This window comes from Arachis hypogaea, chromosome 19 (assembly GCF_003086295.3).
Source record: "Arachis hypogaea cultivar Tifrunner chromosome 19, arahy.Tifrunner.gnm2.J5K5, whole genome shotgun sequence".
Taxonomy (NCBI): domain Eukaryota; kingdom Viridiplantae; phylum Streptophyta; class Magnoliopsida; order Fabales; family Fabaceae; genus Arachis; species Arachis hypogaea.
In genome coordinates, this window is record NC_092054.1 from 108,553,593 (window position 1) to 108,580,235 (window position 26,643).

General features: G+C 33.0%; 2 protein-coding genes and 1 pseudogene across 4 annotated transcripts; all 3 read right to left on the reverse strand.

The window, feature by feature from the left end:
* Positions 1-771: 771 nt before the first annotated feature.
* Positions 772-12,489, reverse strand: LOC112775788 (notchless protein homolog). 3 transcript variants are annotated; one of them, XM_072227162.1, is made up of 16 exons: positions 12,385-12,489; positions 12,035-12,213; positions 6,663-6,708; positions 5,823-6,274; positions 5,621-5,702; positions 5,414-5,503; positions 5,063-5,188; positions 4,598-4,725; positions 3,850-4,049; positions 2,720-2,783; positions 2,095-2,205; positions 1,868-2,005; positions 1,471-1,613; positions 1,324-1,378; positions 1,166-1,222; positions 772-998 (listed from the first exon to the last, which is right to left on the reverse strand). In XM_072227162.1, the coding sequence occupies exons 4-16, from the start codon at positions 5,982-5,984 to the stop codon at positions 915-917; spliced, it is 1,440 nt and encodes a 479-aa protein (XP_072083263.1). In that variant the 5' UTR covers positions 5,985-6,274; positions 6,663-6,708; positions 12,035-12,213; positions 12,385-12,489; the 3' UTR covers positions 772-914. The 3 variants fall into 3 exon arrangements, with proteins under 3 accessions (XP_072083263.1, XP_025675420.1, XP_025675419.1); XM_025819635.3 differs by lacking the exons at positions 12,035-12,213; positions 12,385-12,489 and adding an exon at positions 7,735-8,494; XM_025819634.3 differs by lacking the exons at positions 6,663-6,708; positions 12,035-12,213; positions 12,385-12,489 and adding an exon at positions 7,735-8,494.
* Positions 12,490-14,649: 2,160 nt separating this feature from the next.
* On the reverse strand, positions 14,650-14,862 carry LOC112781875 (U2 spliceosomal RNA; annotated as a pseudogene).
* Positions 14,863-16,159: 1,297 nt separating this feature from the next.
* Positions 16,160-24,649, reverse strand: LOC112775240 (uncharacterized). Its single transcript, XM_025818738.3, has 12 exons — positions 24,533-24,649; positions 21,834-23,288; positions 21,368-21,375; positions 20,879-21,060; positions 19,552-19,612; positions 19,361-19,459; positions 19,188-19,282; positions 18,726-18,839; positions 18,338-18,405; positions 17,992-18,102; positions 17,415-17,649; positions 16,160-16,468 (listed from the first exon to the last, which is right to left on the reverse strand). The coding sequence occupies exons 2-12, from the start codon at positions 23,186-23,188 to the stop codon at positions 16,358-16,360; spliced, it is 2,439 nt and encodes an 812-aa protein (XP_025674523.1). The 5' UTR covers positions 23,189-23,288; positions 24,533-24,649; the 3' UTR covers positions 16,160-16,357.
* Positions 24,650-26,643: the final 1,994 nt, after the last annotated feature.

Below are 26,643 nucleotides of genomic sequence, written 5' to 3' on the forward strand. Positions count from 1 at the left end.
CCGGTGCACTTGCCGGAAGGAATTTTGCCGATCGTGCAATTTCCTAAATCGTAGCATAACTAGTTTATGCGCATCAATACTATACTACCCACTTTCACGTGCCCCTACGTGCTTAGCATCTACATCATTTTGCCAGCTCAAAATTTCAGTAAAACCCATTAATACATGAACATATAAAATTCCTAGTGTACTTTATTATAACTTATAAGACTAAAATTTGATTGGGTAAAATTTATATTTTTAAAAATTATAATATTTATATTTGATAAATTAAATTAAAAATAAAATTTAATAAACACAAACAACAATAAATATATTTAGTAAAATAATTTTAAAAATTAAAAATATTTTAAACAATATAAAAATTAAATTTAGATAATGAATAAATAAAATTATATTAAACTTTTTAATTTTGATAAACACAAACTATTTTTTAAAAACTCTCCCTTAAATACTTTCAGAAACACTTAATTTTCAAAAACAATAAGCACAAGCACATAAATTTTTTAATTTACCAAACACAAAATAAGACCCCTTTTTAAAAAATTTTACCAAACCAAACCTAACTAATCCACTTTCAAATAAGTGTTTTGTACATTAAAAGAAAATCAGTTTTTCGCTATCTTACGTTGGAAACGTGGGTATCCAATTGAAAATTTCCTGGAATTCAATTTGATATCGCTCTTTTTCTCCTCTAAAAGATGTTATCAAATCTCAATTTTCATAACTCGCAATCCAAACAAAGGAGTTTCAAAGATAAACAAAACTGAATTGAGACAACTTAATTTCATTAAATTCTAAACTATCCATATCATACAAGTTGTCAATCTAATGTAAAAACTCACTCCAAAGTATTAACATTCAGGCTTGATTTCCAAGAAATCCACGCAAGAAATGTTCATCCCAGGTTGGCCTTAGCCCATCCACAACTTCAACACTTTATCCTTGCCACCAGAGGCTACTTTCTCTCCATCTGGACTCCAGTCAACAGAAAAAACCTTTCCAGCAAAAAGATTGAACTATGCTAGTCACCATAGTGAGATAATAATAATAATAATAATAATAATAATAATAATAATAATAATAATAATAATAATAATAATAATAATAACTAGACAAACAAACAAATAAACTTAAGATAAAGCATGTAAAACGGGATGCATACTTCATCAGAATGGCCAGGAAGATCCTGCTTCAACTTCCGAGTTCGAATATCCCAAACCTTGATCACCAAACATAATGGAAGGTTAAATTTGGATTGAAAATATAGTTTCATGTATTTAACTAACAAATAATGTCCATATCAAGGAAAATCTCACTAACCTTCAACGTAGAATCTTTGCTGCCACTTAAAAGTAGTCTGCTATCCGCAGACCAGCTGTACAACAAAACCCAAATACACTGAATTCAAAAGGAAATATCTTCGGAGACTGTCAAGGTCAAAGTAAGATGGATACACTTTTGTTTTACCTGATCTGGTAAACAGGCCCAACATGACCACGGAAAGCTGCTATAAATTTTCCTGTTGTGCCATTCCATAACTTCACGGATTTATCAAAAGATGCACTTGCCACCCATTGCCCATCAGGTGAAAAATACACATGGTTCACAAGCTGTCAGCAAACAAGTTCAACTTTCATTAAGCTGAAAAATGGAAAGCATATACACAGATAGAGAGTTTGTCATTAAACCTGCATAATGATAAACCTAATTTCAAGTTTTCAACTAACATACTACAAATAATTAGGGATGGATTTCGGCAAATATTTATTAAATTAGAATTATAATTTGGAAAGAAGAAAAAAAAGCAGTTGCAACAAAGCTCATTTTGCTTAATTCTCCTTGATACATAGGAAAAGATTTGTACCTGCTGATGACCTGTCATACGAGTTTTTGGGTGCTTGCTGACAAATGGTTCCCAAAGGAACATGGTAAAATCGTCAGATCCAGAAACTAACCTTTCAGGGGCATTGCCTCTCATCTTATTATACCTTTCAAGAGCAACCTACATTCATCAGCAGCAGACAGGTGTGAACATATTAGTAAAATATGGTTTGATGTGCTAGGATGATTATTAACCCAAAAAGTGCTCACCTTCTTCATTTCCTCTGGAGATGAGTATTGTTTCCCAGTATGATCAAAAGCTCCAGTACGAAGAACATACTCGGTGCTCAATGCTAACGAATTAACCCAATGCCCATGTCCCTAAAATAGATACCAACATGTGAAGAATTCTACAGGGATAAGTTACTCAAAATGAAAAGTCTATCTTCTAAATGGAGTAAACAAGTGATAATACACAAAATATACACTAAAAATGGATTAGATTTAAACTTTTACGATAAATACTTCAACAAAAATGGCAGTGGTGAACTTGCCGTAAGAGACTAAACTAGACTACTAATAAATTCAATCACATTGTCTAAAAGCCCATCTTTTTAGGCTTCATAGATCAACCACTCATACCAAAAAGGGAATGTGGGTCACAAATTCATTCACTAAAATAAAAAAAAGGATGGCAAGCTTTTAATACAATCAACAAACTTTTGATTGAAAAAAAAAAAAAGTAAAAATAACCAGATAACTCTAATATGCAGAAAAAAAACACATGAAAAATAATTTTGACATGAGATGAGAACCAATGATGATGCATAATAATAGCCAAGTCTAAGGTTCAGGTGCATTGCAAAGTACTGAAGCTCAAGGGGATTAAACACACCTTCAATTCACGAATTAGCTTCCCTTGTGTAGTTTCCCAAACTTTGATTGTACAGTCTTGGGAACTGAAATAATAAAAATAATATAGCTATGCTCCAAACAGCAGACTAGCAATGTAGAGTAACTATCTATGAAGCACGGACTCGCCAGCAGCGCTGACGTACCGGTGTCGGACGGGGATGCGACACGGACACGCACGGGATATGGTGGACACGCATATTGGTGGCGAGTCGGAGATCACCTTTCAGCTTTGCGGTGGTTTCGTCAAGTGAAGCGCTAATCTGCGGCAAGTCCGAGCGTCTTCCTTCCGCATGGACTGCACGAGACCATAGCACCACCGAAAGCCCTTTTCTTCAGATTTTAATTTTTAAATCTCCAGAAACTAAGGAGGCGGTGAGATTAATGATTCTTGCTTCTGACTTTCTGCTCCACTTTTGTTTAGCAATTTCTCTCTCTCTCAAATATATCATTATTTTATTATTTCTTTGACTTTTTTACTAGTACTTGTATAAATTTTTATTTTATTTATAAAATAAGTTAATAACATCTAATGTTTAATGTTCCATATAAGAGTTTATTTAAAAATTATAATTATTGATATTATTTTATTTTGGATTTTTTAAAGATTTTTTTTATGTAATTATGTTTATTCTTATATTTATAATATGATAATTTAGTATTTTAATCTTATTTAAGTTTTATAACATACTTATCTTACACGTGTCTAATCCAATATTTTTTTAAAAAGAACGTGTCAGCGTATCCGTGTCGTGTCGTGTCCGTGTCATATTCGTGCTTCTTAGATAAATATCATCCAATAAATAAAAGAAAAAAGGGAAATCTTGTAACATATGCTAGTGCAGAGCTGGAAGTCTGAAAGATATGCCCCTGAAGGTTGGGAACAGTAATGACGTAGTATTTTACCAAAGTGCATAAATTTTTTCAAAAGAACAGGGACTAAAACCTCTGACTAAATTATCTTTGGGTATTGTTAAAAGTACTGTAGTAATGTACAAATCTGTACAATTTAAAAGTTTGAATATAGATAAAAGCTTGGAAATTGTGTGTGTGTGTGTGTGTGGAGAGAGAGAGAGAGAGAGAGAGAGAGAGAGAGAGAGAGAGAGAGAGTACCCTGTATAAATCATGCCATCTCCACCCCATTTTACACATGTTATGGCGAGTGTGTGGCCAGTGAGACATATAACACATTTCCTCAATGTGACATCCCATATACGAGCATCCCCATCTTTGCTGGCACTTACAAAACGACGGCAAGGAGCACTAAGATGGACGGGTTCCCAAGAGATCCCAGTAATCCATTTCTTGTGGCCCTGCATTAATATATACTTCAAATATTGTCCAAGAAACATTATATCAGTATAGTACTATGCAGGGAACTAAATTTGTCACCAACTAAAAAACCATTGCATCTGTAGCATCTCCTTACCAGTTCTATTTTTCAATTTTTCTCGGGAAATCATGAAGTAATAATGCATGATGTTCTTTTACATTCTATTTTGCCTTCCTTTTTTTCCTTTGCTTGTGTCTTTTGCTATTTCGGGGAGGATGGGGTGGCACAAATCATAATCAGGATGAATATCTTAATACTTCTAATTTAAATACAATGTAAAAGGAATCATGTTCTGAATTAGCCAGGAGAAACAAAAATAATTGAGTGAACTGTTGCAGTAGTCATAAATAAGCTTATACATGAGCAAGAACAGTATCATGTTAGGAAGCAAAAGCAGTGGTACCAGAATTTACAACATATACCTTGAATAACACAATCTCAATATGTTTTAGTGAAAAATTTAGACCAAAGAAAAGAAATGAAGCAAGCTTTCTGATAGTAAATAGCATACTCAGTTAAAGACTTTACAGATAATGGATTGCCAGACAATTTCCCAGTTTCTGGATCCCAACATTGAAGTTCTCCAGACTTGCTCCCACTCACAAGATACTTGCCATCTGGTGACCACGCAATACAAAGGACCCAATTCTTGTGCCCTGCTAACAATGAAAACAACTATCAATAGATACATGGCCATTTCTTATTTTAAAAAATAAATAAATAATAAAAAAATATATCAACTTTTTGAATTACAAGTTACAACAAATGAAAAACAGAACAGCAGCATTTTCAGATTTAGCCTACACAATGCTTCAAGAATTCCTTTCTAAGAATACAATTGTAAGCTAACTCCAATTCCACCTTCTAAATTTAATTTCATTACATTCTCTTTCTACGAGTTAAACTGGTTACTTCTGTTCATACTGAGAAAGATGCTTAAACACAACTAAGTACAAACAAGCAATGTTTGGTATATCATACTTATTATCACACCTGTGCATGTGTACAATGGTGTCTGCGTGTTAAGGTCCCAAAGACGAACAGTTGTGTCGCCAGAACCACTTGCTAGGTGCCTCCCATCAGGACTGAAAGCAACTGTAAGTACAGCTTCTGCATGACCTAAAAACAGTTCCAGCAACATGAATCAGAGGATATGACAACTAGGACATTAAGCTAAATCATTATCAAGAACCAAAACATTAAAAAGAGAAGACACACAAAACATCACCATGTTCCAAATCACGGTAGTTTTATATAGAATTAACACAAAACATCTGTTTGTGAATAAACATTTCACCTAGAACATTATAGGCTGTAAATGACACAAAATTCTATGATTTATACCAGAAATAGTAGCGGAACAACGATTAACAGGGCGAATCCTGAAAATAGCTTGAGGCTGACAAACTATAGGCAATGCCTTCTCCACCGAGACTGAAAATTAATTTTAAATCAACACCACATTATAAGAAACAAAAAACAAACTAATCAATCAACCTAAACAAAGAGTAGTTTGTTGCAAGATAACCAAGGGAGAGAGTAGATACTAGCCTTTGTTTTTGTGCAAGTAGGTTTCAAGTGGCACAAGGAGCTCTTCATCAGAAATATAGAAAGCATATGGTAATTTCTCCTCCTAAATCGGGGAAGGGGAGGGGGATAAAAGACACAATAATTAACCAAAGAGAACATTATTTTAATAACAAAGCAATTTTTTATATTTTGTTGGTAAGGATATGAAAAATGATGGGTTTACGTTGTCCAGAATCTTATTGACAATGAGTTGAAGTTGTTGTGGACCAGCATTCTGAGGAAGGTACATGGGAGCACCAAGGGGAGCTCCATCTGGGTGCATCAAGAGGCACATGACGTTGTTGATTGTTGTGGTGTCCCTCTTCTCTCCTGTCTCTGTCTCCATCTCTATCTCTCTCCAAATTGGAAGGCGACGGCTAGAGGCGAGGACAACGCGAACGAGAGGAAGATGTGAAGCTGACGGCGACGAGAAGAGGAAGACGATGGGAATGCGACAATGACGGGAAAGCTTGGCGGATTGGAGAGTTGAAAGCGACTTCAGGGAGTGGAAGAATGAGTTGCTGCTTGCTGGAAGACGATGGGAACGGACGACTTGCTGGAAGAGAGGAAGAACCGAAGAAGATGAGGACGGTGGCTGGCTGTGAGAAGACGGGGACGGTGGCCGGAGATGACTAACTGATTAGGAGAAAAAGGATCTAGTTAGGGTTCAGTTGAGTGTGTGTCATTTCAAGAGTCTTAAACTCTAATAAGCAAGGTTCTGAAAACCGGACCGGTCATCAAACCATTTTAGTTACTGGTTTACTGGTTTATTGGTTCAACCGGAAAAATCATTTTATAATAAACACTTGATTCTATAAAAATTCAATGAATAGAGCAACTGGTTCTAAACACTCTTCTATTGCATTTTTTTACTTCAAAAGGAGATCATAAACAACTAGTTCTATGAATAAACAAACTACAATGATATGCAATGCCAAAAATAGGCCAATGATGAAATAATAAAGGGTTTCTCTCTTCAATTCTAGTTCAAGCTTGTAGCAGACCAGAATTAACAGAGTAATACCGTTGAAATAGTCTTCCTTCTTAATTCAAATACCTCAAAGAATTTCCTACAAAAAGAAAATTGAACACAACACACAGCCTTAAAACAAAAACAAAACAACACTCAGAAATCATCACCTCTTCCAAACACAGCCTCAAAACAAAACAGAACAACATTCAGAGTTTGAGCATTGATCACAAAGAATTGATTTCTGAAACTAAACAAAAACAGCAGAACAACATTCAGAGTTTGAGCATTGATCACAAAAGAATTATTTTTGAAACAAAACAAACAATCAACAAAACAATGAAACCATAATTTTTTTTCCTTCAGAAGAAGAAACCAATGAAAACATGAAGCATATAATAAATCAATGATCACCAATATCCAGCAATAATCTCAAAGACAACAATAAATACACAACAACAATTTAGCAAATAAACAAGAACAAGACCTAAATAGAAAATCCAACAAATTAAATCGCAGCAACCTAACAATTTAGCAAATTAAAACAACAGCAGCCCAACAATTTAGCAAATTATCAACTTAACAAGTTCAAGAACAGAAAATCACAACAAAAACAAAAAAAAATTAAAAGTAACAGAAGAACAACAGAACAACAACACAAGAACAATTAGCAAATTAACAAGTTCACAATAATAGTTAAAATTTACTAGAAGAACACTAATGCAAGTGGAATCATCATGCTAATATGTTTTCTGCAAAGATGCTATTTGTGCAGCTAAAATTTCCTAATTACTAAGATCCAGTTATTCTAATTTCACATGCAATCAACCTACTACGTTTCTAAAAGCTAGAAATTATAAAACCAACCAGAAATATGGTAAAGCATTTCATCAAACATGTTGAGTGCGGTAAAATTAAAATGAAATAAAGGAATTCAAAACTTAATATCAATGTGATAGAGAAGAGAACATAACTATTGTAACTTTAATTCCGTCTATGAAAAAATCCAAACCACTACCAAATCAAATAGTTACTTATTGTAATAGAAATCAGAAATTGCAGAGTTTGAAGCAGAGTATTGGTGTTGTGTGAGTGTATTATCTGGTGGCGGGTTTAGGAAACTCACGGCAGCGACAAAAGAGAGCAGTTCGACGGCTAGGTGGAGCGCGCGGGTTGGTCGCAGAGTTTGAAGCAGAGCAACGTGGCTTCCAGACGAACGCGAATGCGAACTCGAACGCTGAACGGCGTGTGAACGCGAACGGTGAAGCTAGATAGACGGACGGATGGCGAACTTTGAGTGCCACTGACGGCGGCAGTATGCCACTCCTTGCGGCGGTGGTGTAGGCTTAGAGTGCTAGGGTTTTTTGGCTGGGTTTGTGTGATTTCTGAACGAAAGGAAGAAAGGGAGAAAGAAACGAAGGAGCTTCCGTTTTTACGTAAACCGGCGGGGTTCTGGTTCGGTCCGGCTCAACGGTTTTTTATCGGCTTTTTATTAATGGTTTTACATGCCTGACCGGACCGTTAATGTTGTCGGTTCGCGGTTGAACCGGTCCCTCTAAATTGGAAGGCGACAGCTGGAGGCGAGGACAACGTGAAGGAGAGGAAGATGTGAAGCTGACAGCGACGAGAAGAGGAAGATGATGGGAATGCGACGATGACGGGAAAGCTTGGCGGATTGGAGAGTTGAAAGCGACTTCAGGGAGTGGAAGAATGAGTTGCTGTTTGCTGGAAGACGATGGGAACAAACGACTTGCTGGAAGAGAGGAAGAACCGAAGAAGATGAGGACGGTGGCTGGATGTGAGAAGACGGTGACGGTGGCCGGAGATGACTAACTGATTAGGAGAAAAAGGATCTAGTTAGGGTTCGGTTGAGTGTTTGTCATTTCAAGAGTCTTAAACTCTAATAAGCATAAAATATAAAATATTTGTTAAAAATAAATTAAATAATATATATATTTTTATATATAAATAAACTAATTAATTTTAATAATTAATTTTTATATACAAATAATATTTTTGTTATTATTTTTTTTTTTTGTGACTTTTTTTGTTATTATTTAAAGTATAAATATAAAATAAATAAAATAATTTTAAAAAATTAATTAATATTAAATTATTGATTAAAAAGGTTAACAACCTAATATTATTTATAGGAACTGTAAAACGAACCAAACTCATTCATTTACTAAATTAAATTTGGATCTTCTACATTTTGAATTTTTACTTTAGAGAATAAAATGTGATCATTTATCCTTTAATAGTTTCTCTTTCATATTTACTCTTCATCCCACTTTTTGGTGAGCGATCACACCTTACTCTTTAAAGTGAAATTCAAAATTTGGAGAATTTAAATCCTACTAAGGGTCCATTTGGATAGGTTCATAAGTGACTTTTTTTTTTACTTTTAACTTATGAAAAGATGTAGTATTAATGTCTGGTATAATTTTCAAAACAAAATTGCAACTTTCTCAAAAGTTATTTTAGTGCTTAAGGAGAAGTTAAAAAAAAATGACTTCTCTCATAATAAAAAGCTTTTTATCACTTTTCTCTTAAAATAAGTACTTTTAGAACTAAAAAATCAAACACAAAATAACTTATTTATAAATTACTTTTAATATAAACATTTATTATTTAAGTTATTTCTTTAAAAGTAACTTAATTAACTTACTAAATTCGCCCAAAAAACATTCAGACTAAAATTTAAAAATTTTGGTATGATGGGATGGATTAGTTCATTGGACCAATTTTTTTTAAATAAAAAAGTTATTAGTATTACAAAAATTTATAATTATATAATTTTTAGATATACTTTTTATTTTTTTTTTTAAACTTTAATTATTTTACACTTATATATGTTAAAATTATGTGATTTATTTTTTAAAATAATATTATTCTATTAACAGATATTATTTTAATAATTTTATTGAAGTTAAAATTTAAAAAGAATAATAAAAAAATTATATTGTAATTTGACTATTTTTTTATTTGTATTTGATTTTTTTTAATTATTATTTTTTATTAATTTTTTTTAAATTAATCGGGCTAGCACATCGGCTTACCAACCTTAGGGGTGGTAATGGATAGGGTAGGGTTTCGATTCAACCCTAACCCTACTTGTTCTTAACCCGCGGATACCCAACCCTACTCCTGGGTTACCAAAAATTGTAACATTATTATATAACTTGATGATAATTTAAAATAGAACTGAATTCTATGTACAAAAAATAAATATATTAAATTATCAATTAATTATCTTCTCTTAGTGGCTAAGGATCTTTTCGCATTTAGTGAGAGGTATTTGGTTCAACATCCACTTGAAACATATTTTGTTATTAGTATATAACATATACATATATAGGGTACAGGTTAATCAGGTAGGGTTGAGACTCAACCCGCACCCTACCCGACCCACACCCTACCCTACCCGATGCGGATCGGATTGGCAACCCTACCCGATCGGGTTGGGTACTCGCGAGTAGGGTGTATGTTGCCACCCCTAGCCAACCTGCCATAAAGCCAGACGGACAAGCATTTTAAGCCCATTTTACTTGGTGGAATATGGCAAGCTACTCCTTTTGTCACTCCTAATTATTTGATTCAATTTTGTACTTTTGTTTTTTAGGTAAATACCAAAATGATACTCAAAAAATTCTAGCATTAACAAAATGATACCTAATAGATGTTATTGACAAAATGATTTTTGAAAGAAATTAAAATTTGACAAGTGTATTAAATAAAGACAAATTCAAACTAAAAAATTCCCAATTCATACTAACTTTCAGCATGGTTGCTGCTCTTGTCGGAACCTTGAACCACTCTCGCATAACTTCTCGCTATTTCTATCACCTCTTGCTGTCTCTATTCCCTTCTTCCTCTCTTTGTCTCATCTTATTTTACTGTTGTAACTGGCTCTTCGTCGGTTCGTGACCACCAACCTATGACGACATAGGTCCCTCTTTTTCTGACTCTCTTCGATTCATACTCCATGCTTCTTAAAAACCTTGAATAATTTAAAAATTGGTTCATGAACAATAATCATCAATAATGGAGTTCTCACAGGAATGGAGGTCTTCACAAGTCACAACATACTCTTAACTCCAAAAATCCTCTTCCTTAAAAAATATCTTCATTTTTTCATATGCATAACGCAAACAATAACGTTCAGCAGGACCAAACACATGAAGCTAAGCATGTGTGGTGGTGCCATAATCGCTGAGTTTATCTCCCGTAACCGTTCTCGTTAGTTTACTGTCTCTGAAATCTAGTCCAACACATTGACTTTACTTCAATTTTGCTCATCGTCATCTCCAAAATACACCCACTCTCAACAAATCTTCTTTGCTCTTCTCATCTTTTTCCTTTCTTTCCTTCCTTTGTTGGTTGGAGTTTTTGAAAATGGTGTTTTATCAAACAATTAGAACTTGTTTGAAATATTTGGAATTAGAATTCACTCAAGAATTGAATTCTTTTTCTTGTTTTGGAACAATTAAAAATAAATGGTTTACATTCCTTTGAGAAATTCAATTCTTATTTTTTCTTCATTTGTAAATCAGACCAAAAGGGGTCTGATTTCTAAATTAACTCTCACACTCTTCAAACTTAAAGTCTATTCTATTAATATATTATAATCATTTGAAATCATGAAATTGAGTTTCAAATAGAAATGAATTCTTTTCTTAAAGGAAATAGAATTATTTTCTCATGTTAAATGGTTTCCAAACAAGCTTTTAGGTAGCGTTTGTTTTGAGGTACTGGGACGGAGACCGAGAGACTGAAACTCAGCATCTTGTTTGTTGGCCCAGAGACTGATACTAAAATTTCTGTCTCTCTCCCCAAAATTTTAATATTTTAGTACTTTCAAAAAGTGAGGACACAGGTGACTGAAATTTTTAAGGACGGAGACTGAAACATAAAATTTTATACCTAAAATATCCCCATTTCAATTAATTAATTCTAACTTCATTCTTTGTGCAAATTAAATTAGAACTTCATTTTTATTTCAATCTCTCTCTCTCTCTCACTTTACACAAAACACAATATTGGGACTTAGTTCAGTCTCTGTTTCTCAGTCTCTATCTCTCTTTCAAACGCTACCTTAGGAAACAAGATCCGGACAACGACAAGCCCCCTGTAAAGAGACAGGGGAAGAAGTTTTACAAAGGAATTAGACAACATTCATGGGAAAAATGGGCGGTGAAGATTTACGATCCCAAACAAAATATTTGTCTTTGGTTCGAAACCTTCGACACCACAGAGGAAGCTAGGGTCTACAACATAAATGCTACCGGTTTGAGGGGAATAAGAGTGCATATCTGAAAATTAGGGTTAATGGCAAGATTAAATTGAATTGGAAAATAAAATTTTCAATTAGACTTTATTTTTAACTAATTAAAAAAGACAGTTTAATAATTAGGTTTAGATGTTACCATATCAAAAGACAATAGCCACTTAGTATCGTTCTCATCCGAGAATTATTCCGGCAAGTTTACAAACACATACGAGCGTCCTATTTTTGCTGGCACTTGTAAAACCACGGCAACGAGCACTAAGATGGTCAGGTTCCCAGATATCCCAGTAATCCATTTCTTGTGTCCCTGCATTTATACTGATTAAAAGCATTAATCAATACTTAATTCATTCTTTTTTTTTCTCTTTGCATTAATAAACTTAGAATCACTAATGAAGAGATAGAATAGTAGAATGTAATTCAATACTTTTATAAATTAAAAGCATAATGATACTTCAACAACAAATAATGCAAAGAAAAATGACTGACAAATAATAAAGAGTCGAGGGAATAACATGCAGCCACACAAGCTCAAGAGATAGAAATCTATTGATATTCTAAAAAAAAAATTGAGTGACAAATAATAAAGAGCTTAGGGAATAATATGCAGCCCCACAAACCCAAGAAATAAAAATCTGTTAGATATTCTAAAAACTTGCGACAAACACATTATATTGTTGCCTAATAGAAATCTATGTATTTCTTTGACTTTTCTGTTTCTTTTAGTAATGATAGGATGACTAAGGATTCATTTTTAGTTTACTTATTTAGTATCAGACACATCGCCTGATTATCTTGACTCTCACACTTCATCTTACTGTGATTATTCGTGAGTAAATACACAAGGAATGATTTATGAAATATTTCTTATTTAATTTTTCTTCTTTTACCCGCAAATGACATTGGATGGGATGAAGGAATGACATGGATCACAAAACTCAACTCCCTAACATATTTTAACTCCCGTTAGACTTTCAAAGAACCTGTCCTTGACAACCTAGATCAAAAGGATGAAAACTGAACGAAACCACCACACAAATTACCTTAGTGTTAAATCTTTCAATCTTCTTCATGCATCAAGCAAAGTAAATCACTCACTTTACTTAATCACACAATAAAAACATGCTAAAAGCAATGAAAAATTTATTCATCAAAAGTTATGTAAATGGTCCACCAAAGGTGTTTAAATAGGCCCCTAAAAAACTAAAAAAGATAAGATAAGATTTTGAAATTTAAATCAGATTTGATCTTTAATGGATTAGATCAGATTTGATTTAAATTTTAAATTTAAAAAAAAATACTACTAAACAAATCAAATCTAAACAAATCTTCTAACAAACTCTAACTGCAAAACAAATTAAAACAAAGGCCTAAATTTTCAAAATTTAATGATAAATTATGCTTTTCACTGAATTTGAAAAGCATTATTGGGTTTTTTGCTGTTCTGACTAACGTTAATTTTACCTATTTTTTAAAAAAAATAAATTATTTTTACAAAAATACCCTTTAATAAAAATTTTATTTATTTGTGATTAAATTTTATTTTTCAAAATACCCTTTAACACTATTGATTAAATTGTATTTATACTAAAATATTTTTAAAAAAATTTAGAAAAATCTTTTAAAAAAAGCCATGTATAAAAGGAGAAGCATGAACAACCTTTAGAAGTCACCGTGATCCTCCAAAGACAACCTTCAGAAGCAAAATGATTGTCATTTGTGTTTTTGAAAAAAATAATTTGATCATTAAAAAAAATAATATCTTATAAAAATATAATTTAATCATTAAATTTTTTTAAAAAAAAATTTTAATAAAAATACAATTTAATCAATAAAAAAATTATTAAATTTTTTTTTGATAAATATAATTTAATCACAAAAAAATAAAATTTTACTAAAAGATATTTTTATAAAAATAATTTTTTTAAAAAATAAATAAAATTAACGTTAGTATAACGCAAGAAATTTAAAATAAATTAAAAAAATTTACAAATAGAGAGGAGAGATATATAATTTCTCATTCTTAAAATATCGAAAATATCAGGCCAACTTCCTGTTTACCATCCTTAGTAAACCCCAACGTCTAAAGAGAATATACCTTTTGAACTGATTTAGCGGGGGTGCGTCAAGCCCTAGCTGTATTTAGGGGTGTTCATGGGTCGGGTAAAACTGGATTTGTCCTGACCCAGACCCGACTCTAAATATATACCGGATTTATTTTTTAGACCATAACCCGACTTTAGACCCAATAAAACCTAAACATTTTCGGGCCACAACTATACTGGGTTCAAATCGGGTGAAAACCGGGTCTTTAAAGTTTTAACAATAATTTATAAAGAAACTTTATGATGCACTTATTTATAAAGAAGAAACTTGTTACCGAAAAGTTGATATCCATATTTGAACTTGAATTTGTCCATAAATTATAATTTAATGCTTCTTTGATCTATTTTCTAATTCAACAAGTGTGATTAAAAATAAAACAATAAATTTATAATTAATATAACATAATATTAAAATTAATTTAATATATATATATATATATATATATATATATATATATATATATATATATATCTTTTTTAGTTCCCTTAGGGTGCACATGGATTGGATGAAGCCGGGTTCGCTTTGACCCCGTCTCAAATAATAACCGGATCTATTTTTGAGACCCTTACTCGACCCTAAACCTAGTAAAATCATGCCAAATTAACCCCCTAAAATATTCGAGACCGGACCGAGTCTTCGAGTTGGACCGGACCGTGTGCACCCCTAGCTGTAATGTAAGGCTTGGGCGACACACGAGAGGCACAGTAGCAAGCTACTGTAGTGGCCCCTCCCACTCAAAATATGCATAATTAAACAACATATTTGATTTAAGATCAATAGGCATGCCCCATAAAATACAACAGCTTTAGTTACAGGAACAGATACTAGACTTTATCTTAGCCAAAAGGCCGAGAAAGGTATGATTTCAGAATTGTTCAAATGTTTCTTTTATATTTGGAGGCTTACCTGTTTGTTCTTTTCATCTTATCAATGTGCGACTTCTTAGCGAGTAGTTTAAACTTTCTGAAGCTTCACCAACCATGCATCGGTGTAACTAATCTTGTTCCAATTAGCATTATTAGTATAAATTGAATTATTGAAATGTTATTGCTGGATGGGAGAAACAAACTATTCTTCTCCAACAGAGAGCTTCCTCAACCATGCAAAAGGAAAATGAAGACTCGGATATGAGATTCGTTTTAGATCTCAACCTCAAAAAGAACAGCAGAGGAACTAACCATCCTTTTGAGAGCAAGTTATTTTATTTCTAAGCTACATCAAATTTTCATGGTAAGATTTAGATCCCCCTCCACACAATTAGTAGGCTAATTTTTTTTTATATTGATTAAATATATATGTAATACATTGTTATTGGAAAATTAGGTGTTTTTTTTATATGGTGTTTTATTCAAATCGGACTGTCCGATTTGTTTGATGAAAAAATAAATTACAAATCGGAGGGTCCGATTTGCTTGAAGAAAAAATTAAACTCCAAATCGAAGGGTCCGATTTGTATTTTTTATTTTTTTATTTGTTAAAATAAAAATCGGACGGTCCGATTTCAACATTAATTTTTTTTTATTTTCGATGTGATTGTTTGTTTAAAAAACAAAACAATGCAAACAAATCGGTACTTCCGATTTTTGTCATCCCATAGCAAATAAAACACCTCTATTCTCACACCATATTGTCATACACGTTTCTCTCTCCGTCACGAAAAATCAAAAGCGCAATTAGTACCCCTCAAAAACGCCATTTTAAAGAGGAAGCAATTTACTGACTAAAAAATTTAAAAGTAAAAGAAAACATTAAATTGTTCCATCAAGAATTTTCCATGTGTTTAAAGTTTAAACTCAATCCTTAACTACAACAAAAAGGAAAAATGAAGTCCTAAAAAAATGAATGTTGAAACTGCCACACCAATTAGAGCAAAATAGAGCTTGTATTTCAAATTATTATTAAATTTTCATTTAGTTAATTGTGTTTTAATCAAAATGAAAAAGAAAAAGGTAACTGCGTATATTCATCATTTACAGTCATAATGTTATGCCATCTGCTTAATTCATTACATCTATCTGTTTCTTTAAGACAATTTATCCAATTTCTTTGGGGGTCGTTTGGTTACAGTTTCAATCAGTGAGGTTCATGTCTTTTGCTTCTTTTAAAGCGACAATATTCTTTGAATTTATATTTAATATAGACATAGGGAAACAAAATATGCATAATTAAACTACTACATATTTGATTTAAGATCAATAGCCATGCCCCATAAAATACAACAGCTTTAGTTACAAGAAAAGAGAAGACAATATCTCAAGGTACGTGAATAAACCTATTACATCAACCCAACACAATATCCATAAAATAAATAATAAGAAATTAGTAATGAACTAATCCATTCGTGGGTAAAATAGAACTAATTCATTGACAAGAAATGCGCCCTTGCAAGTGTATATTCCTTTCCTGCAATCCATACACCAGTTTGTGACCATTGCACATCTTCCCAGTCCAAATTATCCTCCAGTACCTAATTAGACAGTGCAAGTTTTCTGAAAAATAGTATATATATATATATATAATACCACAACTATATCTTAGAATATCAAGGAATATCACATATAATCAGTTAGTATTACGTGATTACTATTATTATATGAATATTTCCTTATTTGATTAAGATTAAAGTCTCCTTACTATTGTGACTTGAATTTAATTTTGATACCCTATCGTATTAATCAGTTTTACATGTGCATCCAATTACATAATGTCACATCAACAAAAATAACTACATTTTACACTAATCACGTGATTACGTAAATGGTCATTCGAAAGACAGATGTGATTGAACGACTGAGTAAGACGTTTTAACTGTCAGTGTATCAAAAAAAAAAAAAAAATTCTATAGTTGGGATCAAATAACACTAGCGTTAATTTAAGTAAATGTTATGCTATTAAATAATTTGTTATTCGTGTAATTTTTTCAAAAAAGAATAAATACACTTAGATTAGTTTATATGTTATAAATCATTTTTAAAAAATTTCATGTCAATCCAAAATAGTTTGCTATACTTTTTATATATTTGAAAATCAATATAATGTATTCGTTACAGAAACAAGGATTATTCAATTATATGCTATTGATGGTCAATTTCGGTAAAAGATAGTATAAATGATCAAATGGTGCTAGGTGAACAAGTAACTTTTCAAGCAAACTCCCAACCAAATGTCCAAAAAGAACCAAAAAATCAATCTTCTTTTCCCTTCAGAAACTGCATTCTTCTTCCTCCTCCTCCCTCCTCCTACGTGATTTTTTTTTCCTCTTTTTTCTCCCACTTTTCCCTCTTCTTGTTCTTATTCTTATATTTATGCTTTTCTCAATTAGTTATATCTAAATTACACAATTGAGAGGACAAAATTCTATGGATCTTACGTACATGCAAGAGTAAAGCAATCAAAGAGAGGATTGAAAATACCTCAACATGTTCAGGGGGCAGAGGGATGCCAATGGTGCGCATCACCTTCTGAGGCAAAGGCTTCTTACAACGAGACCAACGGAATGCCTCAATCATGACATGATCACCATCATGTTTTTCACCATTCGCAGAGTGGTGGTGGTGGTGATTCTGAGACTTCTCTGTTCCTGCGTCGCGCAATGGAGTTGTTGGTGTAGCCTTGACCATTTTCTCTCCAGAGAAACAAAGCTCATATCTGCACCAAAAAAAAAAAAAAGAAGACGACTCAATTAAAGAAACACCAACGGGAAGTTTCTTAACTTCACTAAGGCCTCTCATCGAAACAGATTAATACTTGTCAAGACATAATCATGGATTCTTTGTTCAACTATAAATGGAAATAACACTGGTAGTGGTAACACAGAAATTTTGTCCAACATGGTTTTCATATTTATAAGCACATTCCTGTTGCATGTGAGTAGGACATTTACCAATTATAATGGCTTCTTTTTTATTTTATTATTTTTCTTTAAAAAAAAAAGAGAGAAAAAGAATCAAATAATGAAGCCTTCTTGCAAAACTATCATGTCAAAAATACCTATAAAAATGTGTCTCCAAATACAAGACTTCCCCCTTCTTCAAACGAGCAGACGTGTAGAGTGGCTTTTTAAGACCCTTGTCAGCAACAATGCTTATGCTATATTTGGTCCTGGTGATCATGAATATTCAATCAATGAGTATGGATAAATGTAAAAATTAAAATGAAGTTATCAGCAAAATAGACATGTTGCATCCCAAGTATAATTTAGGATCTGAAATTCTGCAATCTTATCCACCTTGCATTGTTTAAGGCTGATATATTCTTGAAATATACCAAAATAACACAATTGGAATTTCTACTGTTTATATACGCTGCAAAACAAAAGATCCGAATGGTAGCATACCAGGGCTCATTGCAGAGGTTGTACTGTATTGTGACTTCTCGAACAAATCTTTGCTGCCGCAAGGCATTCTGAAAAAATAAGGGACCAACTTGTAAGATGGTAGCAACTAGGTTAGCAAAACAAATCTCAGATTTCAATCAAACGTGAAATTCTTTTGAAATCACTTTGATTTAGAAAAAAAAATGAACAATCCATATAACAATCCATATATATGGCAACTTAAAAAGCTGATCCCTGAAAGTACATATATAAGAGAATCAAAACAAGCTTCAACAGGTCCATAAATGAATGGCATAAACAAAGCAGCTATGGATAACAATCTAAAATATCTAATAATTATCAAATTCTGCACTGTAAGAGTTTGATTGTTAAAAGAAGCCAGACATACCGAAGCTGCTGCCCTGGTAGTTATTGTCCGTTCAACAGCCACCGGAGCAAGGGTGGGCTCAATGGTTGAAGTATAGGTAAGGCAAGGTTCAAGATCTATAGTTCCACCCCCTTTCTGGAAACCAACAAAATGAACATTAAGACCATGTAAATGCTTGTGCACATAACATATGTCGATGAACATATGTGCATACCAAACACATTACTTTTTCCATAAAAAAGACAATGTCCTCAATAGAAGATTTAACAAGATATTAAGACAGTAATAGAAGTATACATGCAAGACACCATCAACTTTCTAAAAATACACAAGACTAAAAAGAAAAAAAGTAATTATATTCATTACGAAAAAATGTGATTAATATGCCATCTAAAGCATATGAAACTGTAAGAAAAAGATCTGATAACTTCATGGGGGAAAATTGCAAAGGACAAAAGAAGATTGTATAGCTTCTGATACTACCTTCACAATGCAACACCGTTCAACTCGATAACTACAACCAATTGCTGCACCCCAAGCTCGGGATCTTACATTGTTTCTCAATGTGGAGGTATAGCCTGATATTCATACATAATACCATCTTTAGATTAACAAAATAAAGCTTGAAAAACAAAAATCTAAGCTGGATGGCTTACAATCTTGTGGAGGAAGCACTCGGATGGTTGCACGCAACTCTTGTATGGCTGCATGAGGCGGAGAAGCTGTTGGGCGACAGTAACCTGTGTGCATGAGAACTGTGCAACAAGAATGGAACATCAGTTGAACATATCACCTCTTGTCATTTATAAGAAAAATCTAACTGTATCCTTTCTGAAAAGGCACATACCAGCAACAAGATCCGAGTCATATGTGTATACATCGGTCCCCCAAAGCTGGCCACCTCTGACCTGAGTATAATAATAATGCAACTCACTCAGATATGCTATAGCATCAATGAGAAAAGCATATTCAAAAGCATCCCATGTCTAAACCTTAAAGACATATAAAGAGAAACGGCAAAAAGGCAAATAAAACACTTTTATCTCATCGAATCATTAACATGACATCATATGAAACACCCTGCTCCACAAGACAACTGCTGGAAAAGAAAGGTGTGAAAAGATGCGTCTGTAGTGTGCAACACATTGAGAACAATTCCAGACGATTTGGAAACTTCATACTTAAGGCTTTTTGGTTGGAAATATACTCTAGCAAACATGAATCTTAATCCTCTATGGATTTCTAGATATAAGGCATACCTACTTGATCCGAAAGAAAAAAAAAAAACATGCAGTGTCAGATACAGATGGAAGAAGCAGAAGAAGATTTAGATGAATCAAAAGGTACCAGATAATTGGCAGAATATGGATATTGATGTCTCAGAGCATCCTGGATGAATAGACAAACAACATTTTTTAAATATTTAACTCTAAAGGTTAATAGAGACTAGATTAGATCATGAACGAGTTACAATCAATGATATTTAAAGGATTTGACAATGGCATTTGTGGAAGCAGAACTAATAATAAGTTCAGCCGTATGGTTCTCACAGGACTCAGAATCTCTATTCTACACCTATATTTAAAGCTAGGCCTCTAGAAACCATAATAATGGCTCAATTAGAGAGGAGACATCAAGCTACAACTAATCAAGCCTTGAATATACCATAACTTAATATAATGGGCATATAGTGAAACATAGAATATTGCATTTAAAAGGGAGGTAGAAGATTCCCTCAACATTTTTCAAATTATTTAATTAATTCACCTTGCTTAAAAAGTTAGCTAACAAGTGCCCCTTAAGGTGTTGAATGTAAGAAGACTACAAAGTTCCAAGTTTTCAAAAATTTCTTGTATTAAAAATGGATAAAACTATAAAAAAATTCCAACATAGGTAACCTTGACAAAGGGCACCAGTTAGTAAAACCCTTACTTAAAATCTATACAAGATAAAAATAGTGCATAATACCTAAATGCATCATCAACAGAAGGAACTCTTCAATGCAATGTATTTCAAAGGCCCCAATCCACCAACCACCATAAGAAAGAAATTAAATGATTGGTCTCATTCATCATTTTAACAAACCAACCCCTCCCCCCCCCCCCCCCCCAAACACCCGAACACAAAAATAAAAAACAAGAGAGAGAGATAAAAGAAAAAGAAAAAAGACTCACTTGACGATTTGTAGCAGTAACATAATCAGAAGGTATACAAATTTCCAAAGTAGGCCCATTACTAGAACTTTCACCATTTTTCTCCAGTTGAGACACGGATGATTTATATTCCTCCCACAGTTTTATCAGCTCTTGCATACTATCACCAACCTTATAAACAACAGATGAAACCTCTACTTTACCTGAAATACCAGAAACTTATATAAATTGGATATGCAAGACTAGGATAACATCAAGCTTTAATCTTCTCTATTCCAGCAAAAATTGATATCAACAATTGATTAGCGCACAATAGTATCATCTCAAGGAAGACATTAAGATAGAAGTGTAAAGTGTAAACAAGCACAAATAGGAAAGCAGAGGAAATATCGTAAAATATACAGAAACAAGCCAATCAAAGCAATTCATGTTGGCCCCCGCATTATTTCATGAAGGCGAAATTCAGTAGTCATTTGTAGATCAAGCCAGTAAAACAAAATGACATCATACCTTGAGACCTGCAAAATATTTAGCAAGATATAGTTACTATCAGAAAATACAGCAACATAATATATCTTATTTTTCTTTTTTATTATATCCATAAAGTTCTATATTCTAATCGATTAGATATATCTTATCCATTCGCCCAATTTATGGCCTACCATACGATCTGTTATAAAAATAGGTAAATGTTTTTATTCATCGAGATCTGATATGATGGTGCGCAATATCAGTCAGCCATAAACCGCCAATTACTAGATCTAATCCTTAAATTTCTAGTGAATTTATTTTTTCAAGGAAAACTTCTTGACCCGAATTACAAACATCATAAAAGTAGGACTAGTCAATGAAGACAAAGAAACTTCTATTGGATGAAACTCTGAAGCTTCAAGTTATTGTAAATGAAACACATGATAGTAAGAAGATCCATAAGAAGTTTACTAGCAACAAAAAACGAAGTAGAGGAAGAAAATACCCATCATTGTCTGCGGAACGGGATCTGAAACGAGGCTCTCGGTTAGGCACCTGAGGACTCCCCCTAGATCGTTGTATCCTTCTGCGTTGCTGGGCAGTAAAATTATAGGGTTCCTTCTCCTTCTCCTTCTCTATAGCCCCTTCCACATCAGCACAGCCATCATCTGATTCCTTGTCAAAGCCTCTATTTCGCTTATCAGGTCTATCAGGCTTATCACCTTCTGAATCAGCATCTCTCTCTTTTTTTTTCTCTTTTGCTTCACGATCAACATTTTTCCAGCTATCAGCATCTTTTTGTTTCTTCTGGTCTGGTAACACAGTTTCTTGTTCTGGCAATTTAACCGATCCATCCCCAAGTTCCTTCCCATTATTTGGAACCTCTTTATCCATTCCATTCAATGAGTCTTTCTTGATCTGATCCTTTTCCCTGTCTTTTGAATTTTCTCTCTCTTTTGGATGATCTTTTTTCTCTTTCTCTGACCTTTCTACATCTTTGTCTTCCTTGGCGGATTCTTTACCATCACCACTTGTATTGCTAACGTCTGCACTGCTTCTACGATCGTTTCTTTCTTTTTCCTTCTCTCCCCATTCCCGATGCTTCACATCCTTGCCTTTCCTATCTTTTTCTTTAGATCTATCATCACCTTTAGAGTCTACTTTGTTCTCCCCAACAGCCTCGTGAGCTTCCACGTAGTCCCTTTCTTTTGTTGTTGAACTCTCCTTTCGAGCCTCAAGTGGTCCTTGTGAATTGCTACGTGGCATTTGCCAAGTCTCCAAACTACGACTAGGTGAATCTGAATATCGTTTTCCCCTATGGTAATCTTTTGATTCCTTCCAATTCAAATGGCTGCTAACCACACCATAGCCATCCTTTTCTGTCTTGTCACCTTTTGATTCATTATGACTCTCCCGGTCATATTTGACATCCTTATTGTCATCTCCTCTACCCTCAACACGCAAATCCTTTTCACTCTTAGCACTCTGAGCATCCCTTCTAGCTTCAACTTGTAAATCCTTCTTCTCTATCTTTGAATCACGATTTTCAAATCGGAAATCTCTGTTGTCCTTAGAATCCCTTGACTCTATCTTGTTCTCAATACCAAGTGGATGATCCGGATGAGAATCATTTGATAGTGATGTAATCCGATACACTGAAGGAAGAGGAGATTTTCTATCAGCATCACGGAATTCTGTCCGGGGTGCTTTTGCAGCACGGGAATCCTGACCTATATCATAAGGCACATGGTATTCATTTGAAGTTGAAACCAACTTGGAATATGTACTTGAATCATCGTGGGGATGCTTTGACGATGGATGAAGAGTATCTTCATGAGATCTCTTAGGTGTGCCACTCATAGTGAAAATTTAATACAATCATGAAAGTCAAGAGGAAGTAATCTGAAAGCCAAAACAATTCCTATCTCAGCTATCTGTTAGCTACGAGGAAGTCGGGTAACTGCAAGTCAATAAGAAAAGTTTAGAAACTACATAAGGCATGAACAGTTTTCTTAAGGGTAAGTGAATAGGCAGAATTTTTTGTGGATTCCCTGAATCTAATCCATAAAATTCCTCTCCCCTTTCTAACCCTGCTATCAACCTAACCAACAAATGCAAAGTACATCATGATATGATGATAAAACACAAAGTCAAAGATAATGATTAGAGAGACACACAGGTAATCAATGAAACAACATGCTTAATAAAGGTAGCATCAAATTGAGTGTAAATGTAAATACAAAATCTAACATATGCAAAATTTTCATTTTCTGCAGACACTGAACGCACACACAGTACATGCACAACTTACAACACCGCCATGTTATGTATATAAGCTTTCCAAAAAGAAAAAGAGAATAGAAGAACAATTACTATATGTATACCATTATGCAATGTATTCTATAAAGCTGCTCCCCCGTTTTAAATGCCTAACTTGGTCATTTCACACTATATAACTCCATTAATTTTATAAGCCTTTTGCAAACATTTCAAATAACCCCATATTCAATCTCACATCATGCTTTACCCCTTATTAACTCCTCTACTAATTATAACTAAAAGTAATGTAAATTTACTAGTTAATAGATTTCAATATGAAATGACATATTTCCTACCCAAAACTAAGAGATTCATAGTATCATACAAAAAAAAGAAACATATTAAACCTAAGAAGCGAGTTTAAAGAAAGGGTAAAAAAAAAAAAATCCCACCACCATGTAGAATGAGAAATCCAATTCAAATCCATGCAAATTAAGCCGTGAAATAAAGTGGCACAAGTTAAACAAATCTAATGCTAACACCAGAACAAGCTCAGACTGGTGGCCATGAACATACAATCAAAGCAACACAACCAAACAATAACAATAAGCTCAACTAGACACATTTCAGAGGACAACATTCAAGGTAAACCAGACAGAATCGCATGATGACTACAACAGCGAGTGAGCTACACAAAAAGATTAGAGCTTTAACCTTTCTTCTCAATGAATCATTGAATTGAGAGTTCAATGATTAAACAATTGCAGTAAGAAAGGTTATAGAGAACCTAACAGATTACAATAAAATGGATTGAATTAGCAGAAGAAAAGAAGAATACATGTACATTATGGCATTTCATGAAGAAGTAGAGAGAAAGAAAACCCTAGAAATAGTGTGAATTGAAGGTCTTTGTTTCTTCTTGTGAGTTGGGAGTGTGTGTGGTACCTTTGTTATCGGCGAGAGAAACACCCTCTTTCAGATGTGTCTGTCTCCGTTTTTTGATGTATTGTATTGAGGTTACAATGTTCTACTTAGTACTTACCATTTTCCGTTGTTGGCTTCGTTTTTTATTTCTAATTTCTGTATTTTATAATTATATTAAGGTTATTGATTAATTTTTTTTTATAAAAAATATATAAATTTAATTTTTATTATATTTATTATAAAAATTAATTTTAATATGCTAATATTATAAATTATTTATATAAATATACAAATAAATTTATATATTTAAATTACTTTTTAAGGAATAAATTTAAAAATTAATTATTTTTAACAATTTATTTACTGTGTGGGTGGGGACTCAGACACCAAGTTCTTCTACTCATGAGTTGAAGTCCCTGTCGGACGTCATACACTTCAGGTGGGGAGATATGTGTTCCACGAATAAAAAATTTCGGATTTTTGGGTTTTATTAAATTTTATATTTTATATTTATTCCTTCTAGTTATATCTGTTTCTAAGATTCGGGTAAAATTTTTAAAATAAAAAATATAAGAAAGACTGATTAAAAATATAAGAAAAATTATAAATATATTACTCATCTTTTATTTTTATCTATATTATATATAATGAAGACATAAAAAATGGTTATGTATAATTTTTTTATAAAATATTTTTTATTATATTAATTCATAAAAATATTTATATTACTATTTTCAAAACTTAAATTTAAAATTTTTTATTTAAATTATAAATCACTTTTTATTTCAATTAATTTATGCTTATTATTTTTATACATTTTGATAAACAAAAGAATACATCAATATATAAAACAACTACTCAAGCTATTTAGAAAGGTGAGTGATAAATATACCATTTAAACTAAGAAATATTTTTTGTAACACCCTCCACACAAAGCCTTAGGCTATAGTCGTAAATTAGATGTCATGAGACATTACGACGCCTAAAAACAAAATAAATATATACATATATTCGAAAGATAATATAACTAGGAGCATATAAAGAAAAGATAAATGAAAAAGACCGTCATCGTACTCGAAACGTTAAAAGGTAAAAATATTGGATACAGAAACAAAAGAGATATAGATATATACATAAGATCCAGAATAAGATACATAAATAGAACTAGTCTCGACCTGTAAAGAAAAAACCGACTAGACAATATTACAACTCAAAGTACACCAAAATACATCTTGTTTCTCCATAATCAAAACCTCTAAGAGGGATATACATATTCAAAAGTGGAAAATAAATATCTAAGTACAAAATAAAATCCAAAACACAAGTCTTCGCTTTCGCCACAAGGAATCCTACATGCTCAGCGAGATGCGTCACATCCTGTATCTGAAAATCAACAAATCCACAACGGTTAAGAACTCGAAGGTTCTCAATAGGGTAATAATTCCAAATAAAGACTATGTAAAACTACATGAACCTGCTAGGCAATTCTAGTCTCCAATCACACAAAGTTCAAGTCTAGGGTTCTTTCTAATCCAAACAGGATAAACAAACTAAATCTCAGCTCTTTCCAACACCTCTCAGCATCCTTAATTTTCAATATCATAGTAAACCAGTATTCAGTAACCAATTTAGTAATAGCAAGTACAAGTATTCAAACACATTCAAAAGCAATTACAATAAATATGGCAATTAGCAATTCGACAGAAATATTCACATAGACAAACCAAATACAATATGCACACTTAAACAATTTTACATAGATGCATATAATGCATGCCTGTCCTACTGGCCATGAGCTCGCGTGTTGGTTAAACTGTCAAAATTCGACATATCTGGTAGCTAATCCGGACATTATCTCTCTGTTGCGCATCCCCAAGAGGAATATAACCGAAGGAGAGTGCCTTTCCACCTTCTCTTAGAGGAATCACGAAAGAGTGTGCCTTTCCACATAAGAAGTAGTGTGCCTTTCCACCTTGCACTAGAGAGAAATGTGGGAAAAAAAAAAATAATACGAATGAGAGTGCCTTTCCACCTTTTCTACATCTACACTGCAATAAGAGAGGGAATCATTCATCCTTAAACCCTTCATCCTCAACTTGCCTAATCACGAGCAAAATAACGCCACCGTCCTC